The 20,477-nt window shown below is 41.8% G+C and overlaps 1 protein-coding gene, 1 long non-coding RNA gene and 1 pseudogene across 3 annotated transcripts; all 3 read left to right on the plus strand.

Annotated features, from left to right (window-relative positions):
* Nucleotides 1-922: 922 nt before the first annotated feature.
* LOC116217913 lies at nucleotides 923-3,043 on the plus strand. The gene is made up of 3 exons (XR_004164592.1): nucleotides 923-1,031; nucleotides 1,655-1,765; nucleotides 2,651-3,043. It is a non-coding gene; the product is annotated as an uncharacterized LOC116217913 (long non-coding RNA).
* A 2,243-nt stretch (nucleotides 3,044-5,286) lies between these two features.
* Nucleotides 5,287-8,301, plus strand: LOC116217886 (annotated as a pseudogene).
* Nucleotides 8,302-11,710: 3,409 nt separating this feature from the next.
* Nucleotides 11,711-19,742, plus strand: LOC105891786 (GTPase IMAP family member 8-like). Of its 2 annotated transcripts, none has more exons than XM_031576983.1 (5): nucleotides 11,711-11,768; nucleotides 15,919-16,029; nucleotides 16,261-16,995; nucleotides 17,469-18,212; nucleotides 18,418-19,742. In XM_031576983.1, exons 2-5 carry the CDS (start codon nucleotides 16,008-16,010, stop codon nucleotides 19,035-19,037), a joined length of 2,121 nt encoding a protein of 706 aa, XP_031432843.1. In that variant the 5' UTR covers nucleotides 11,711-11,768; nucleotides 15,919-16,007; the 3' UTR covers nucleotides 19,038-19,742. The 2 variants fall into 2 exon arrangements, with proteins under 2 accessions (XP_031432843.1, XP_031432845.1); XM_031576985.1 differs by having other exon boundaries at nucleotides 11,745-11,768; nucleotides 15,941-16,029.
* Nucleotides 19,743-20,477: the final 735 nt, after the last annotated feature.

Consider the following 20,477-nt stretch of genomic DNA (forward strand, 5'->3'; position numbering starts at 1 on the left):
TAGTCAGTTAATATTTAACGTAATTTATGGGACTGCTCTGAACTGTGCTCTTTATTCTTACTTTTGGTAGCATTCCCTGGGCTGCGCTGACTAGATATGCCAGGTCATTTCAAATGTTTCGTAAAACAAACGTTTTTGAAATCAAGCTAATGCAGTGTCAATCGACTAGTTTTAGCACTGTTATGATAAGGCTGAAGTTGTGGTTAAGACAGGAATCATGTTAAAATGTGCAGCTTGACTTCTGAAACAGATATGTCTAAGAATGTATAGATGTCTTTTCTAATCACGGCTTTCAGGGCTATTTCATTGTGTATCCAAGTGCAAATATTTTTCCAGTTTTTTCCCCTTCATATGGCGATTTTAGGCTGGTGCATAAGGAAAATGTGTGCCCTATTTGTATTTTCATGCCTGTATTATAAAACAATTATTATATCGGGTAACTTCATATGCAGTAACAATATTCAAGGTCTGAAAGCTTATGTACCAAGTGCTCGTGTGGTTTTGTTCCTAACGCTGAGCGAAATGGACGGCATTCTGCATTGAGACGTTGTTAGAAAAATTATATCTTGGTCAACATCAAAAAGTTAGTGGAATGACTTCCGTGACATATGTTTGAAATAAACTTTATTGGTTCTGGTGATCATAGTTTATTTTCATCCACAATTTCAATTGTTTAGGTTTTTTTGTAACAAGGTGATAAGGAACTAAATTTGTCTAAATTCAGTTTATGAGATTTTACATGTAATCTGCTCTTCGTTACCGAATAAAGCCACTATGGGGCGTAGGTTTTCACCCTCCCTCCTTATTAAGTCTTTCATTCTAATCAAGACGGGTCATCCAGGTCATTTCTTCTGACTTATCTATGCCAGTTTAAGACTTTGCACAGGAGTTAATGATTTGCACATTTTATACAGAATCAAGATCTAGTACATTCAAATCTGCATTAGAGGGATGGTTTATGTCTAGTGTTAATGGTACATGTAGTGAGATACACCACACAAGACTGGCTACCAAGGAGAAAACCTAGCAAGGTGCAGTAATTAAACCCACACTTCAGAATCACCAAACTCAAGGTCCAGACAGCTGGTAGGAAGCAGTGCAGGGAAGACAAGCTTGAGGGTTAGGAAGAGAAGGGTTACATTGTGTGGAATGGGCAAGTTATGGCAGAAGGGTAAGATGTATTGAATGGGCAGGTTTTGGCAGGAGGGTTAAATGTATTGAATGGGCAGGTTATGGCAGAAGGGTTACATTGTGTGGAAAGGGCAAGTTATGGCAGAAGGGTAAGATGTATTGAATGGGCAGGTTTTGGCAGGAGCTTTAAATGTATTGAATGGGCAGGTTATGGCAGAAGGGTTACATTGTGTGGAAAGGGTAGGTTATGGCAGAAGAGGTTGGTTTTTTGAAGAAAGGGTGAAGAAATGGTGGAGCAGCACAGGCTGCAAGAAGTAGCGGTGGCCATGAATGTCACCGGATCGTGGTTGTTGCTCGGTGTCGAAAAAGGGATATGGTAATGTGGTAACAAATCACAAAAGGTTAGTTGGGGGACTCTGAGGTGAAGTGTATTGTATTTGTTCTTGATAACTAACTACACATCATCTCAGATTAGAGTTGGGGTGAACTGTCCTGATTTCTGACATGACCATGTGTATCATAGGAGTTCCTATGCTGTTTCATAGCTTCCATCTCTGTGAAGGGGAATAAGCTGACTGCAAAATTGCTTTTGTCTGACAACTGAGAGCATCAATGGCTGCCCAAAGAATGTCTGGTGAGTAAAAAAGGTCAAACATACAACAGTCTTTTTATTTTAAAAGTTTTATAAATTGTAGAACTTCCAGGGAAGCACTAGAATTATGGTATATTATTGATTTGATGTCACTCTTCTATAACGGGGCACATTCTGACTGGCGACGCACATAGCTCTTTTTGTCATGTATAAAAATGTTGCCTTCAAATGTATTGACCCATGGGAGGAGCCGTGGTGCAAGCGGTCGCACCCCAATCATGAACAGGTCATCATTCGTATCCTACCTGCGGTCATTTCCTGATTCCACTCCCAGTGAAGTCACTCTTCACTGTCTTATCCATATCAAGTCAAAAAGCTAAAAAAATTAAACTTAATAAAAATATGTACATGTATATATGCTCCAACATGTTTGGCAGCTTACTTTGCCAGACATTTACAAACAACCATGGTTCACCAGGCTATATCTTAACATGTCATAGAGCAGGGATGGGCAACTTTAATGATGGAGAGGGCCACAATTTCTTTCTTCATTGCTACCAGAGGGCCGCATAGGGCCGCACACTTCCACTAATCTGATATGAGAAAGCTACCATTTTAAATAAGACCAAAATACGCGTAAACACACCTCTGTATGTTTATTGAACTAACATACAGTACAGTAACTTCATATGTGTCTTGCTCAAATTAATTTGTAATATTTCTACTCTTCTTTAATGACAAATACAAAACATTCCTGGGTGATTTTTTTTTTCAGCGCAAAGGGCTCTCTGACCTTTTGATCACCCATAGTGTATATAAATACTAAATTAAGCTATTTGCTGTAGCCTGTACTGATTAATCATGACTAAATGGGGTAATATACTGACAGCACTAATTCTTACATGTCTCTTTCTCTCTATTTTCCAGAAAACCCTTATTATCTTGCAGACATTAGACTAGTGCTTCTGGGTACTGAAGGTGAGGGGAAGAGGTCAGTTGGAAACACCATCCTGGGTAGAGAGGAGTTTAGTGGTCAGAAAACTGGCGAATGTATGACAAAAGGTCGAGAAGTGGTAGGGAGGCAGGTCACTGTTATTAACACACCAGGCTGGGGTAGAGAGCAGCGTCTCGCTCAAACTCCTGTAAGTGTTCAAGAGCAGCATCTGCAGTGTGTGTTTCCTCCAGGAGTCCATGCTCTGCTGTTGGTGATACGCGCAGACAAGAAATTCACAGAGGCCCACAGGGCAGCACTGCAAGATCATGTAGAGCTTCTTGGTGAGAATGTGTGGAATCACACCATGGTGCTGTTTACCTGTGGGGACTTGCTTGGAGAAACAACCATTGAGGAGTTCATTGCTAATGAAGGTGCGCCCATCCAGTGGGTTGTGGTCAAATGCAATTACAGGTATTGTCGTTTCAACAATACTGAGAGGGCTGATGTCGCACAGGTCTCACAGTTGCTGGAGTTTATAGAGGTTTTGGTGGCTATGAACACAGGGCAATGTTTTGAGATAGACAGTCAAAGTCAAAGAAATGCAAGAGATGCAACTGAGAGCGCAGCAGATGAGGAGGATGTGGGATGCTCCAATGTTCAACAGACCTAAGAGTAGAGTGACACCACTTACAAGTGAGTTTGCATTCACTGCCCTGGTGCATTTCCACCTGTATTCTTTTCTGCAGAAATACAAGCAGAACACAGTTGCAGATGAATTTATTTCTATGAATTCTATATTTCATGACATTATTATGTTTTCACAGTGAAAGAAGAGGACAAAGAGGCAAAATAAAGGGGAAGCTCAACAATAAAGAAAATCAGAATGGAAGCCACACAAGTTATCACAAAAAAGGGATTTACACCTAACATCCACAAACTCTTCCCCAGAGGAACTGATTTAGATTTACTTTTACAGAATGAGTCTTGTTTACAATGTCATCTCTGATTGTTGTTTATAAATATGCCTGGAAAGCATGTGTACTTGCTGAATACAGAATTACACAAAAGGAAATTGACAGACAGTTCCAAGATACTTCATATGAATTCCAAAGTCTGATTTAAAAACTGCCCAGAAGTAAAACGTGTCTGATCAATTGGGATCAGTATCATGTAATACCCAACATATGTGTTTCAATTACATTTAAGGACAAAAATGGTTTATGGTGATGCATGTGAATATTGCGTAGATATAAGGCATGTGTGTTTGTGAGTGTGTATGTGTGTGTCTGAGAATATTTTGCCTTTGCATAGATTTCTTTCACTTGTTTAGAGTACAAAGCTAAATTAATACAGCCAAATGTATTGCTGTCACTGTAAAAAGAAGACTGAAATAATAGCTTTAAAAATTAAATACGAATGAGAAGATTAAAGATTCACGGTTTTGTGCTTTGACCTGCAGAAACTTTACTGCTTAACAACTGCCAGAAAAACAAAAGCTGTGTAACAGTTAACATTCAGCCAAACACGGAATAAACCAAAACAAGTTGAGCAGACAGCGTCTCACACTGAGGGGGTTCATTTTGTGATGACTAGTGGCCCTTAGCGCTGGCCATTCATTATCCCACATCTTACATGGCTACCCACCAAAAGAACTGATGATTTGACAAAGAACATGAACTTCAGATGATTTAATTTGCAGTGTAATAACTGGCATCTTCATTCATATTTAATGGCATATGCTGTACCTATATGTCTAAGCACTTTATTTCTATTTCGTTATTGAATAGCATAATGGGTGATGTGGGATATTTTTTATGTTTAGATGAACATGGATTAACTCATCAGTATGAAAGTCTCACTTTTGGAAGGCAGACCAGGCGGGAAGTAGTAACTTAGCTATTGACATGAATCACTGACGTTAAAGTGAGCAGCACTAAAAGACAAAACACAGGCATATTCCAAGAAACCCCCGGTGAGGAGGGGGTCTCAGGGGGTCCAACTTCTGTTAGAGAAGAGTGAATAGTAAATGCTGATTGGTTTTGACAAACAGCCAAACAGAACAGACCACATGAAAATATGGGCCTTAAAAAGGCATGCAGAACGTTCATACAATGAGATGATCAATGGGCCTCTCCTTATTGTAGCTTATCGATTACAATAAATCTCCAGATTTCTTCATCTAGTCTCCGGTCTTCTGATTGAAAAAAAAGGTGTAGTGAGATGCTGTCTTGCCGCAACAGTGACAACAGTTGTAGTGTCTTAAGTCAGGACTTTATTTGGTTTAGAAATGGTAAGTTAATAATAATGTCATTTTATGATCCACAACAAGAACATTTCTTCCAAACGCTTTGCACTGGGTTTGTACTCTCATTTTCTTATCTGATTGGCTGCAGCAGGATGAACCAAAAAAAAGGCTTATCTTGGCAAGGCCAGGACAGTTATGTAGGTATCTAACATGCCCTGTAATTACATAATATGTTCTGATCGAGGTTGTTGTCAGCAAGTATGAAGATCCACAACAGACTCTTTTCATTTTTGTTGAGCAACTAGTGTCATCAGGACTATAGACCTGCCTTTACATTTAGTTTAAAATTAGGTATTGGTTATTAAGTAATGGGAGTCTCGACGGTATTTTTTAAAGGATGTCAGTCACATGGATGTGAACACAGCAGGTTATGTACTCAAAAACAAAGTGAAACTGGAGACCGTTTAGAGTGCGCCCGTCCATAGACATATATATGCATCTGCGCCCGACTACGGGCCCCGGTGCAACCGTACCTCCTATTGTACACCCCTGAGATAAATGTTAAGTTTCGGTTCGCTGTAAACCCTCCCTCTCTGGATTTAAGTTTAGCCCTGTGTCCGAGTTGATCTGTTTATGCTGTTCGCAACCAGTTTCATCAAGTGCTACGCAACGGAATCCGCAAATTACACATAAGAAAATATAGAAAGAGGACACAGAGAAGGGAATTACAAAGATGGTATGTAGGCTACTTATAGACCACAATGTAAAGTGATCTAAGTATCTGTATGTAGTCTAGTCAACTCCCGTCATGAACTTCAGTGTCACTCGTTTGATCTATGTGGGGAAATATAGAAAACCCGTTGGCAAGTAAACAGAACATTAACTTAAGCTCGTATGGTATTAAAAATGAAACATAATAGAAGTTTTATCGAAATTTGTTTGCTTTCTCCCTGGAATAAAACCACTCGTGAATAACTAGTAACCTAGTCACAACATTCCAAAATGTTCAGCTAGAACAACGGAGGCGTATGACGTGATTTAAAGACGTAGCCCTACTCTGGCTCTGGGTTGGAGGAAAATCGAGCTGGTTCTTAGATAAGAACCGCATAAGCACCAGCCCGGAACCAGCACTGGCCGGCTTTGGTGGAAAAGGGGTATCTGAGGAATAACAACAGACGGTGCACCATCAATGATCAGCATATCAGTAAACTATTCATTTTAGATCACTATAGATGGAAAGTTGCTGTATTTTTACAGACAAATTAATTTATACACTTGGAATATATTTATATATTATATTTAACACAAAATGACTTTTATAAAATAACTTAAATAAACTTTATTCAGTTTTCTGCTTTGTTTCGTTTGTTTGCAGCCTTGTTACCAACTATACAAAAGTGGTGCAGTACAGCATTTGCTTTGAAATGTGCATTTATGAAGGAAAAATATAGATGTAGTTATCGATGAAGACATTATCCCACTAATAATGCTGTATATGTAAGTCATTGGCTATCAATGAGACAAAGTGATCCAAAAGTGCAACTATAACAAACACCTTCATCCAAAGAGCATCTTGCATTCCACAGGAATTGAAACCAAGGTCAGCTACTTGTTATTCAACAACGCTAACCATTGTAGCACTGATCACACATGGTACATGTTCCACACTCAAAAGTGGTATCTACAGTATTGTGATAGGCACGCCAACAGATCAAACAAATCTGGCCCCCCACTGACCAGACTGGACGCTCATCGGCCCCCGGGAAATTTGAGTTTGAGACCCCTGGTATTAGATTATATTCTCCTCTCTTTTTACAGATGAGAGGGCGTGTGAGACAGCCAGGGACCAAGGAAGAGGATCGGGGAGAACTTCCTCATCCATGCCAACAGATCCCTCAACTGCTGAACTGAGACTGGTGTTGGTAGGCAGGACAGGGGCAGGCAAGAGTGCAACAGGAAACATCATACTGGGGAAAAAGTGTTTCCGCTCACAGCTGGGTACGAGCTCAGTGACCAAAGAATGTGAGGGAGCACGTGCCACTGTGCGAGGGCGAAATCTGCTTGTGGTGGACACACCCGGTTTCTCTAATGACATGCTATCCCAGGATGCCGTGCAGCAGGAAGTGCAGAGGTGCCGTGAGCTGTGTTCACCAGGTCCCCATGTGGTGCTGATGATCGTTCCTCTGGGATGCTTCACTGAAAAGGAAAGCCAGGGAGTCGACACAATCCAGCGACTCTTCAGTAATGAAGTGCCCAGTCGCACCATACTCGTCTTCACCCATGCTGACATGCTGAGGGGAGAGTCCATCCAAGATTACATTTCCAGACAGAGTCAAAGAATTCAGGAGCTGGTAGAGAAGTTCAGCCTTCCTAGCCATCAACAACAAAGACCCAGGAGATGGACGCCAAGTGGACCAGCTCCTAGAGATGGCTGATAATATACGTAATGTACGCAAGTTGGATCTTGCCAACGATGCCAGCCCGCTGCGATTGGTCCTTGTGGGAAGAACTGGTACGGGGAAGAGTGCAACAGGAAATACCATCCTGGGCAGGGAGAGATTCCCCTTCAGAGCTCAGCATGAGCTCTGTAACAGAAAAATGCCAGACAGAGATCACCACTGTGCAAGGGCGTGATGTGGTTCTGATTGACACACCTGGCCTGTTTGACACAACGCTTGCCGAAGAGGTTATGCAACGTGAGATAATCCGGCGCCTCAAATTTTCCTACCCGGGGCCACATGCAATGCTGCTAACAGTGCGTCTCGGAAACCCCACTGACGAGGTAGGCCGTAGCATCGACATGATTGAGGAAATGTTCCAGGCCGAAGTCAGGCGCTACATCAGTCTCGTCTTCACCCATGCAGACCTGCTGGAGGGAAATCAAATCCAGGACTTCATCAGGCAAGACCCGAGACTCCAGAAACTTGTGAAGCGGTTTGATGGTCGCTATGTAGCCTTTAACAATATGGACTCGGAAGACCGCAGTCAGGTGACCCAGCTGCTGGAAATGGTTGACAGCCTTGTGGTTCGCAATGAGAACCAGTACTTCACCAACCGCCTCACACAGGAGATAGAGAGGGCTGTTGGCAGAGGCTAGAGCTAACGGGGAAGCTGCAGCAGCTAACGCCATACAGGGTGCAGGGGTGGCAGGTGGGGCAGCTGCAGCAGCAGCAGCTAGTGGCATACTGGGCGGTGCAGGGGTGGCAGGTGTTGTTGCTAAACAGTGTTGCATACAGTAATCTTGTGGACTCACACTACGTGAACATAATATTTTTGTCTTAATTGTGGACACATGGTCCATACTAAAATAAAATACATACAAATACAGAACAGAGAAGACAGTGACAATAAATATACATTTTACATTGTAAAGGGGAAACACACAAACAAGCAAACAAACAAAAAAAACACAAAAACAAACATAAAACAAAACCTTAAAGGCAGTCCATGTGAACCATCGCAGCACCTCAGACCCATTACATTAACATACAACCCTCTCCATTATATTCATTAAGTGTAATACACATACACCCCTCTCCATTATATTAATTAAAGTCCTGCATCCCTTCTAAGAGTTTGTGACAATACTGGAGACAAAATACAGCCATGCTCGGCTGGTTTTGCTTGAATTATTCTGCACCCTTCCTATCATAAGTTCAAAAGCGGCTATCTCTGTCATGAGCTTGAGCCACTCTGTAACCTCTGGTCTGTGTGGGCTCTTCCACTTACGTAGTAATAATTCTGGCTGCGACCATAAAACCTGTTATCATCACTACAGTTACTGCTTTAGCCAGACCTGGTGAAATTTGAGACCTATCCTGGTGGAATTGTGTGTGTATGTGTAAGAGAGAGAGAATAGACACAGGAAGGGACAAATACTCTGCAATACATCCAGTTTCCCTTTACTGCGGCGATGCCACAGCGGTTTAAACTACGCTCTGTTCAATAAACTGCTTCAAATAAATCATCAGGATAACTAACGTTTGATGACTAGCTAGGTTTATACAGCTCTGGAAAAAATAAGAGACCACTTGAAAATGATCAGTTTCTCTGGTTTTACTATTTATTGGTATGTGTTTGAGTAAAATGAACATTTTTGTTTTATTCTGTAACTACTGACAACAACTGGTCAAAATAACAAAAAAGATGCAGTGTTTTCAGATCTCGAATAATGCAAAGAAAACAAGTTCATATTCATTTTTAAACAACACAATACTAATGTTTTAACTTAGGAGGAGTTCAGAAATCAATATTTGGTGGAATAACCTTGATTTACAATTACAGCTTTCATGCGTCTTGGCATGCTCTCCACCAGTCTTTCACATTGCCGTTGGGTGGCGCAAAAATTCAAGCAGCTCGGCTTTGTTTGATGGCTTGTGACCATCCATCTTCCTCTTGATCACATTCCAGAGGTTTTCATTGGGATTCAGGTCTTGGGATTGGGCTGGCCATGACAGGGTCCTGATCCGGTGGTCCTTCATCCACACCTTCACTGACCTGGCTGTGTGGCATGGAGCATTGTGAGACTGTGTTGTTAACTATGCAGTAAATTGAATTGCCTTTATCTGGTTATATTTGCATTTTGTCTAATGTGATGATATTGTCTGTTTGAAGGCTTTTTTTGTGTGTTAAAACCAGAAAGCTCTGTTTATTTTTGGCTTGGGATAGCCTTCTGTTAATTTTGTACTATAGGCTTGACATAATCTGCAGAGGATAAAATAAGATCTGCCTCCAAATTAATTGCACTTTCATGGAGACCAAATCTAAGAAGTATCGGTATCGGTACTCGGTATCGGCAAGTACACAAATAAAAATACTCGTACTCGTATCGGTTTGTAAAAAAGTGGTATCGGTGCATCCCTACCAAATATACATTAGTAATGGGTTAAGATCTGTAATCTCATGTCCAAGTCCCTTAATTGTAGTCAACACCAAACTAAAGCCCCTCTGCTCTCCTTCCTCCTGCCCCTCTGCTCTCCTGCCCCTCTGCCCTCCTGCCCCTCTGCCCTCCTGCCCCTCTGCTCTCCTTCCTCCTGCCCCTCTGCTCTCCTTCCTCCTGCCCCTCTGCTCTCCTTCCTCCTGCCCCTCTGCCCTCCTTCCTCCTGCCCCTCTGCTCTTCTGCCCCTCTGCCCTCCTTCCTCCTGCCCCTATGCTCTCCTTCCTCCTGCCCCTCTGCCCTCCTGCCCCTCTGCTCTCCTTCCTCCTGCCCCTCTGCCCTCCTTCCTCCTGCCCCTCTGCCCTCCTTCCTCCTGCCCCTCTGCTCTCCTTCCTCCTGCCCCTCAGCTCTCCTTCCTCCTGCCCCTTTACTCTCCTTCATCCTGCCCCTCCATCTGTCCACAGAGGACATCATCATCATCATCATCATCATAATTCCACTCTACTTTCATCTCACTTCCATCACTCCTCTCACATTAGGCCGCTGCTGGTCTATGTTAGACACATTTATGTTTTTCTTATTCTCTCTTTCCCCTTTCCTCTCTCCTCTCTTGTCCTCTGCTGGATAACCCACGTGAAGTTATATGGTCTTTCCTTGTCTTTCTTACCTTGGCCAAAGCTGATATTCCTCCACATCACAAATCTGTGTGTGTTTGTGTGTGTGTATTTTGTATGGTCACATATGCATGTGTATGACATTGGTCTGTTAGCTAACCTTATTTTCTTGTCCTTAGAGGTGTGTATGTATCCTTGTATGTTCACATGCATATGCTTTTGTGTGTCATTGGCCTTTTAACAAACATTTTATTTGCCTTTGCAGAAGTGTCTAGCCATGTGTGTGTGTCTGGATGATGTGAGTGTGTGTGTGTGTGTGTGTGTGTGTGTGTGTGTGTGTGTGTGTGTGTGTGTGTGTGTGTGTGTGTGTGTGTGTGTGTTGGGGGGGGGGTGTCTCTCTGAGATGTTGTGTACTGTACTGCTTTATGTACCTTCACAACCACTTAAGAATGACTCCACTGTACGCTGTCCTACACCAGACTTCTCCACAGTGTGGCAACCTACCCATGCCAATCTGCCATGTGGAAATCTGCATTGTGCTTCTCAACTGCAGTCTATAGCCCTCCAGTCTCTTCCGCTCAACTTTGCTCTGAATGTACGGTTGCTTGTACAATGATTCACACTTATAAATAAACTTCTAGATGAACTCTTAAATTAGTGGTCCACCTTAATTTCATACTGTTCCTCCAGCCTTTTTGCTTTAACTTGTCTACATATAAATTGGTGAGGCAAGGTGAGAATGTGCAAGGTGAAACGAATGATTTACGTGCCGGGGCATGTCCTCGTGCGTGATTTTTTTCTGCTCACTTAACGGCTCACCCCTGAACCAAATCTGCAGAGGACAGTTGAGCATCTGATCAGCATATGGAACCCCAGTCACTTTGGCGACTGTAGTCTATACCTGTGGAAATTTGGTGAATGTTGGTGTGGTTCATGGCCTTTACCTTCTGTGGGATGCTCAATGCTGTGGCAGCAGAATCACTAAGGGGCTGAAATGTAGAGATGATTCAGTAACTGAGATCATATTTTGTTGATATTGTAATTCTGTGTGGTTATAACATGAATAACGCAGTATTCATGAATACGAATTATTCAAATTAAAGGAAGTGCTGGGGACAGTGGCAATCACACAAAGGTGATGTACTGTGTGTGTGTGTGTGTGTGTCTGTGTGTGTGTGTGTGTTAAAATATATTAAATACCCTTTTGCAGGTAAGAGGAAACAACGTTCTCTATTTTGAAGCTATTGAGAACAGATAAGAAAGCAGCTCATAGTCATTTTAGTCAGTTAATATTTAACGCAATTTATGGGACTGCTCTGAACTGTGCTCTATTCTTACTTTCGCTTGCATTCCCTGGGCTGCGCTGACTATGTCAGGTAATTTCAAATGTTTTGTAAAACAAGCGTATTTTAATTATTTCAAATCAAGACTGAATGTTAGGCTAATGCCGTGTCAATGGGCTAGTTTTAGCACTGTTATGATATGGCTGAAGTTGTGATTAAGACAGGAATCGTGTTAAAATGTGCAGCTTGACACTTGAAACAAATATGTCTAAGAATGTATAGATGTCTTTTCTAATCACGGCTTTCAGGGCTATTTCATTGTGTATCCAAGTGCAAATATTTTTCCAGTTTTTTCCCCTTCATATGGCGATTTTAGGCTGGTGCATAAGGAAAATGTGTGCCCTATTTTGTTTCATGCCTGTATTACAACACAATTATTATATCGGGTAACTTCATATGCAGTAACAATATTCAAGGTCGGAAAGCTTATGTACCAAGTGCTCGTGTTAGATTGATTGACTGTTGCACACGTCACTATGAAGACATAAAATCACTTCGCTATAGGCCTAATGACACATACGATGAAAGTGTTCTTTATGGAACGTATTGAATCTGTCTTGATAAAAATTAGAACTGTACATCATACAATCATGACACGATGACTACTTTAGTATGAAGTCTGACTAAATTATTTTTGCCTCAAATCTAGCTGCCATAGATGTTTTATGCTGATTTATTGACCGTGGTTACATGGATTCGAATAACTGCCTTAGTCGGACTGAAATCGCATTATCCGTTTCATGTAAGCACCTTAGTCGGATCGTAGTCGGACCGCACATAGTCGGACTAACACCCCTGGATAACTCGATCCGATCCAGTTGATAGTTCGACTATTGCGGCATGTAACGGTGAATTGGATAAGGAACTGGACTTTGCGTCTTTGCGCATGCTTGAGATCCCGCCGCCATCCTCCCTCCCTCCCTGCCAGGTCGTGACCCGGAAGACGAAAGAGACGATACGTTGTCTCAGCTGTTCATACTAATGACACGTTTATTTATGAATATCCTGCAGACTGTCTCACAAGCTTATTCTTGTTGACTATGAACAAACATAACAGAAGAGGTCCGAAGATATGAGTACCTTTACAACCCCTCCTTAAAAACGTATAATGACGTTCAAATTACGATACTTATGTGGTGCCAGTGTTGACAAAAACGTTGACTGCGACTGTTTGGACAGAGCGCGCTAATTCACCGAACAAATACTTTCATATTAATTTCCCACCACTTGTTAGTCATGTCATCCATTCATATCGATGTGAATCAATCAATACTAATACATCTTTAACTGTGATGTGTTTTTGTTTCATTTCACAACGTATTTACTGTATAATCAACGATAGCAGGTGCCCGCTTGTAAACAGTCCACATTTTATTTGCTTAAAACACACAGCAGTACTGTCAAATCAGAAAGCAAATCAGCTGTTAAAGGGCTGTTACCTGACCAAATACCTTTCAAACTCGGTGATAGTATTCACAACTAATTTGTTCTTCATTCTATCAAATATGATGAAGTGTGGTCCGCGACGGCCACAAGTAAATTATTGCGACATTTCTACGACATTATTGCGACATGGAGCAGGGTTCCAGATGCTTTGCCTTGCACATTGTCATATCTATAACTAGCCTACTGGTACGTACAAAAGGAGAGCCCGCGAAAATCATGTGTGCGCTAACAATTGTCTGGCGCCAGGTCTTGGGTAGGAGGCATGTTGTTCCGGGGATATTTAGTTAAATGGTCCGCGAATTTTTATTGGCTAAGTGGTCCTTGGTCTGAAAAAGTTTGAGAAACAGTGCTTTATAGACAATAACGATCATACACTCCCATTGCACTCAAACAACCACACTCAAACGAGGAGATATTGTATCAATTAGCCTATTAAGTACTGTATTTATTGATTGCAAAGAGTTCAACGTTACAGCAACATAACTTTGCTCCGGTCGCTAAATCTGATATATCCGTGTGCATCATCGCTCTCCCTCTCTCTCTCTGCCACACCCACCCTGTAACCTACGTGTTTATACATTATAGAAGCAAGACCATTATATTGTAACAAATCACGGAAGCGTGGTATATTTGTTATGGCTTTTTATTAAACACAACACACTGTCACAATGGCACGGGCTTTATGCCCACGAACAGACTGTGCTACCGTCACCCACCTGTATAAGCTCTGTCCCAACACAGAACAACGACATGTAATTAGAACGGTAAGGAACATATAGCCTAGGGAACGTCATGCATAACATAAAGTATAACAGTATGCGCCCGCTGCACGGCATTACGGGGCGACTATGCCGACACGTTATAATATTCTGGTTTAAAGTTAATGCTTGTGAAATCAGCTGTCACTCGACTATTACCTGACCAATACCTGTCAAACTCGGTCATAGAAAAATATCATGAATGCATATTTATTACGATGGGGAAACTATAAAATCGGAGTACGGACAACTAATGCCCAGCGTTGACGATGCAGATATAGAGCTGGAAACAGCTAAATGACCTACAGCCCAAATGCAGTGAGCTTTATCAAGCCCTGGAAAGTTCGGCACATTTGCCCGTTTCCACAGCGTCTGCTGAGCGGTCATTCAGTACAATGGGGCGTCTTAAGACATATCTTACGAAGTACGATGACTGACAAAAGACTGACTGGACTTGCTCTTATGAATATTCACACAGATTTGGAAATCGACAGCGAAGAAGTACTTAAACAATTTGATGCAACTGGCAGAAGGGCAATGCGTTTTGGCTGTAACCCATTATTTGCGCGCGTGTGTGTGTGTGAATGTGCATGCGTTTCTCTCGCCTTTTATCTTTCACCTTTGAATAATGTAACTTATAAACACATCGGCCTGGCAGAAACAAACAAACAAACAAACAAACAACCCAAGAGGCAACACGCATTTCTGGACCGATGAACAGACGCGATTCATGCTCAATCAACTGTTGTTGTTATTGGTAGTGGTGAAGAGGTCAAGCGGAAAGGGCTGTATCACCACTAGTTGTAATAAAAACAGCGCCACCTATCGTATCGGATATGACATGCTTTCGGCCAATGATTCGATTTATTCACTGCCATGTACATTGGGATAATAGCACCTACCCTCGAAAGAAAGCATAGTCCGACTAAGCAAAGATTCGAATTATACCATCATGTAAACACACTGAGTTATTGATCATAAGAGTTTCCCCAGGGAGGAAAAGTAATGGAGTCACTCCCAGGTGGTTTTGGTCCTAAGGCTGAGCAAAATGAATGTCACTCTGTCTTGAGACGTTTTTAGAAAAATCAAGAAGTTAGTGGAACGGATTTTGTGACATATCTTTGAAATAAACTTAATTGGTTCTGGTGATCATAGTTTATTTTCATCCTTAATTTGATTTATATAGATTTCTTTTGTAACAAGGTGATAAGGAACTAAATTTGTTTGAAAAAACAGCCTATGAGATTTTACATGTAATCTGCTCTCCGATACCGAATAAAGCCACTATGGGGCGTAGGTTTTCACTTTCCCTCCCTATTAAGTCTTTCATTCTAATCAAGACGGGTCATCCAGGTCATTTATTCTGACTTATCTATGCCAGTTTAAGACTTGCACAGGAGTTATTGATTTGCACATTTCATACAGAATCAAGATCCAGTTCATTCGAATCTGCATTAGAGGGATGGTTTATGTCTAGTGTTAAGGGTACATGTAGTGAGATACAACACAAGCCAGGCTACCAAGGAGAAAACCAAGCAAGGTGCAGTAATTAAACCCACACTTCAGTTTCACCAAACTCAAGGTCCAGAGAGCTGGTAGGAAGCTGAAGTGAGCGCAGAGAAGACAAGCAGCAGATAGAGGTAGAGAAGGGTTAAATTGTGTGGAATGGGCAGGTTATGGCAGAAGAGGTTGGAAGCAGGGTTAAATTGTGTGGAATGGGCAGAAGAGGTTGGTCTTTTGAAGAAAGGGTGGAGCTGCACAGGCTGCAAGAGGTAGTCGTGACCATGAATCAGTCACCGTATACTGGTTGCTCTGTGTCGAAAAGGGATATGGTAATGTGGTAACAAATCACAAAAGGTTAGTTGGGAGACTCTGAGGTGAAGTGTATTGTATTTGTTCTTGATAACTAACTACACATCATCTCAGATTAGAGTTGGGGTGAACTGTCCTGATTTCTGACATGACCATGTGTATCATAGGAGTTCCTATGCTGTTTCATAGCTTCCATCTCTGTGAAGGGGAATAAGCTGACTGCAAAATTGCTCTTGTCTAACAACTGAGAGCATCAATGGCTGCCCGAAAAATGTCTGGTGAGTAAACAGTACAACAGTCTTTTTATTTTAAAAGTTTGATGAATTGTAGAACTTCTAGGGAAGCACCAGAATTCCGGTATATTATTGATTTGATGTCACTTTTCTATACTGGGGAACATTCTGACTGGTGACACACATAATCATCATTAATAATGATATTTAATAACATTTAATTCTCTCTCTCACTGTCCTTCTTTCTCTAATGGGATCTCTCATCTCACCCTTTAGACATTAGGGTGGTGATGCTGGGCTTTAGAGACGCAGGGAAGAGTTCAGCAGGAAACTTCATCCTCGGGGGACAGCACTTCCACTGTAGGACAACGGTTCAGCGTGTTAAAGGAGAGGGAGACGTGGCTGGCAGACTTGTCACTGTCATTAAGGCTCCGGGTTGGGGAAGGGAGCAACCTCTCAAAGACACCTCTGAGCTCATGAAGGAAGAAATTACTCTCAGTGTGTCTCTGTGTCCTCCAGGACCACACTCTGTTCTCTTAGTCATGCGCGCAGGCATGAGATTTACAGAAACCAGCCGCAGAGCAGCACAGGAGCATGTGGAGCTTCTAGGCGACAGAGTATGGAGTCACACCACAGTGCTCTTTACACATGGAGACTGGCTGGGGGAGAGGAGCATTAAGGAGTACATCGATAGTGAGGGGAAAGCCCTCCAGTGGCTTGTAGAGAAATGCGGGAACAGGTATCATGTCTTCAATAGTGAAGACGAGGCCAACAAAGCTCAGGTGTCAGAGCTGTTTAAGAAAATAGACGAGACAGTAGCAGGGAATGGTGGTCATCATTATGAAATAGATGCAATGACACTGAAGGCAATAGAGGAGAGAAAGACTAGAGAGAAAATGAGAGCAGAGCAGATGAAGAGTAAGCTTGGGGGGCAGAGAGGTTACTTGAGTTCAACAGGAGGTGATGCCAAGCCTGTGGGGAGGACCAAGCCTGCATCCAGACACTCAACAGGTGAGTTCATTTTTTTTCTATCTAAATTAGTCTAATTTGCCAGCTCATGACACATAGCGTATCAAATGAATTAAGTATTAATCACTTCAGGATCCACCATTAAGACTCATTCCCTTTTGTGTGAATTCCAGCAGTACTAACATCTTTCATATTTTCTGTTTACCATCAGACAAATGGCTGAGAAAAAGTTCTTAATGTTTTGTGTTTTGGCCGAAACAAGTTTCCACTCCCTTAAAAGCAAAAATTCAACATCAAGTATAGATGACACAGAAACAATGAGGATCTTTGATTTCCCTTTCATCCGCACTCAAGCATTACCCATGTGTTACATTACTCATGTGTTACATTACACATGTGTTACATTACACATGTGTTACATTACTCATGTGTTACATTACACATGTGTTACATTACACATGTGTTACATTACACATGTGTTACATTACTCATGTGTTACATTACTCATGTTACAGGTGTCTCTAAAGAGCTGAAGATGGTTTTACTTGGTCACACGGATGCAGGGAAGTCTTCTGTAGGGAACAGTTTGGTAGGCAGAGAGGCCTTTGATTCAGAGAATACAGTGCAGTCTGTGAAGGACCAGGGTGGGGTGGCAGGGAGGAAAGTCACCGTGGTGATCACCCCGGGCTGGGGACGGGAGCAGCGTCTTAGCGACACTCCTGAACTCATCAGACAAGAGATCATGCATAGTGTGTCTCACTTTGATGAAGGACCTCATGCTCTGGTCTTGGTTTTACATGTGGAGAAGACATTCACAGAGTTAAATCGAAGCGCAGTGCAAGATCACATGGATCTCCTAGGTGCAGGAGTATGGGACCACACACTGGTTGTGTTCAACTGTGGGGATGGATTGAAAGATGCCTTTATTGAGCAGTACATTGAGAGAGAAGGGAAACCCCTCCATTGGCTTTTAGAAAAATGTGGGAACAGGTATTGCATCCTTAATAATAAGAATAGACCAGATGGTTCTTTTGTCAAAGACCTTCTGGAAGTTGTTGATAGGGTGGTAGCAGAAAACGGTGGCTGTCATTATGAGATGGAGAAAGGGGTCTTACAGGAAGTAGAACAAAAGAGAAGGGGAGAGGTGGAGAGAGCAAAAGAAAGGAAGGAGAAGGTGATAAAGCAGTGGAAGGGACTGGCTGACTCTGATGATGAGATGTGTGAAAGCCTGAAGAAGATGAACACAAGTGACAAGCCAGGTGGGTTCAACTGTAATGCACACCTGCTTGTTCCATTAGCTTCTTGTAACTGGCAATTATGTGTTTTTTTCTTCACATCAATCAGGACGCTTGTATCATTGAGGCCTAAATTGCAAATGCCTGTTGCTGTTGCCGTGTTTTTCTTTTTAAAACATAAAATCACCATGAGTAAAACTGTTTTGTGTCCATTGGCTATTCCTGATAGGAAGTCCCCGTCTGCTCCGAGAGCTCAGGATCATGCTGCTGGGATACAAAGGAGCTGGAAAGACGGCAGCTGGAAACACCATCTTGGGCAGTGAAGCCTTCCACACCAGGCAGAGTGTTCAGAGTGTCAAGAAAGAGGCTCGGGTAGCAGGAAGACTCGTTACGGTGGTCAGAGCATCCGACTGGCAGAAGGAGCAACTTCTGACAGACACTCCCGAACTGACTAAGCAAGAGATTACGCTCGGTTTGTCTATGTGTCCGCCAGGGCCTCATGCTATTCTTCTGGTTGTAAGTGTGAGATTAAAATTTACGGAGGCAAGCCGAAGAGCAATGCAAGAACACCTGGAGCTTCTCAGCGAGAAGGTCTGGAGCCACTGTATGGTACTATTCACATGTGAGCATTGGTTGGGAGATATCACAGTTGAGCAGTACATTGAGAGCGAAGGCAAGCCTCTCCAGTGGCTCACTGAGAGATGTGGGAACAGGTACCATGTGCTCAACTGTAATGGCAAAGATGAGTGCAGACAGGTGACAGAACTGCTAGAAAAGATTGATCATATGGTGTCCCGAAACAATAGCGGCCATTTTGAGCCAGACAGCAGAGAGGTGGAGAGCAGATAAGAGAAGCATGACAGTAGAAAAAGAGGCAGGACCTGCGAATGAAATTCAGACAATAATTGATAACAGGGTCATGGAATTCTGAATCAGACAAGATGACTGAAACTATGCCAATCACAGTGACAATAATATGACATTTGAAGTGCTGCTAATTTGAACAAAATGTTTTAAAGCAAAAAACTTTTGAATGTTTTTACAAACACTGTTTTACTACTATATGAGATTTCTGTGAAATATATAATTTGTCTCACATGACAGCCTGTTAGAAATTCTGATTGACAATTGACACCACACACTACAAAAAATAGGCATTTTGTATAATTGAATGAATGTATCTCATTCTCCTTGTCTTTTTGTGCTAATTTTGGTCCTGGTTAATCGTGCGCATACTTCAGTATGACAGAATTCCTACTAAAGTGTAAATATGCTAAAAACTGCAGTACTGATAAATATCTTTGTATTGCCTCCAAACGACATACATGACACATATTTATGGATGGCCTCCTTCATTACATACAGTGTACCTGTGAAATCCAGTGTGCCAGAATGCAAGCTCTAAATTATCTTTTTCTATGCTGGATGTTCCAGCCTGGTGTCTGACTTTAGATTCATAGCTAATCTTTGCATATCTGGGGCATGTTGGTATATTTGTTGCCATTTACCTTCCCATATCTTGTGATTAAAAACATGCTAGAACATCTCAAAAGAGTCTTGTCTAATTACTGAGTAATTCATCACAATGACATTCTCCATTAATGTCACATAACACTGTCCAAATGATCAGGCACTACTGTACCGTTAGGATATAGTGTATCACACCGAGGGAGTCCATTTTCCATACTGACTATATGTCATCCTATTTGGTACATAGCTACTTACCTACCAAAATCAACAATTGTATAAACAACATTATTTGAAAAGATTGTATTTGCTGTGCCACAACTGTGATTCACCTTTCATGAAGACCAGACTACTAACAATAAATACAATCATTTGTATTATATTCAGATTTCATTTATTATCATACGTCTACCTCCGAAAAGGTTTCTTTGTTACTTGATTACACTATTGTTTAACAAGGCACAAGTTGTGGTGTCATAAAGCAGCAGCCCGTGATTCTCCAATACACGTCTTGGCGAGTGCAGTGAACGTCTCCTCACTGTCCTCTATGTGTCCGCCACCTACGGCCCACATCATGTGCACGACGAAGCAGACACCGATAAAATGTCTGAAAATGTCTTCCATTTTGAGGGCCCAGTTGATTAGTCTGAATTCAGTAATGATTGACAAAATGACCATAAATCAGATAAGCAAGAGTGAAAAGGGCTGTATGAAAAAGGAGTGTGGTAAAAGATTAATAGAGGATATTAATATGTTTTCTTATAACATATCTAGAAAAACTGTGTAAAGACAAAACTTATTACTAATAGTAAGGTAACAGAA

This window comes from Clupea harengus, chromosome 11 (genome assembly GCF_900700415.2).
Source record: "Clupea harengus chromosome 11, Ch_v2.0.2, whole genome shotgun sequence".
Classification (NCBI taxonomy): domain Eukaryota; kingdom Metazoa; phylum Chordata; class Actinopteri; order Clupeiformes; family Clupeidae; genus Clupea; species Clupea harengus.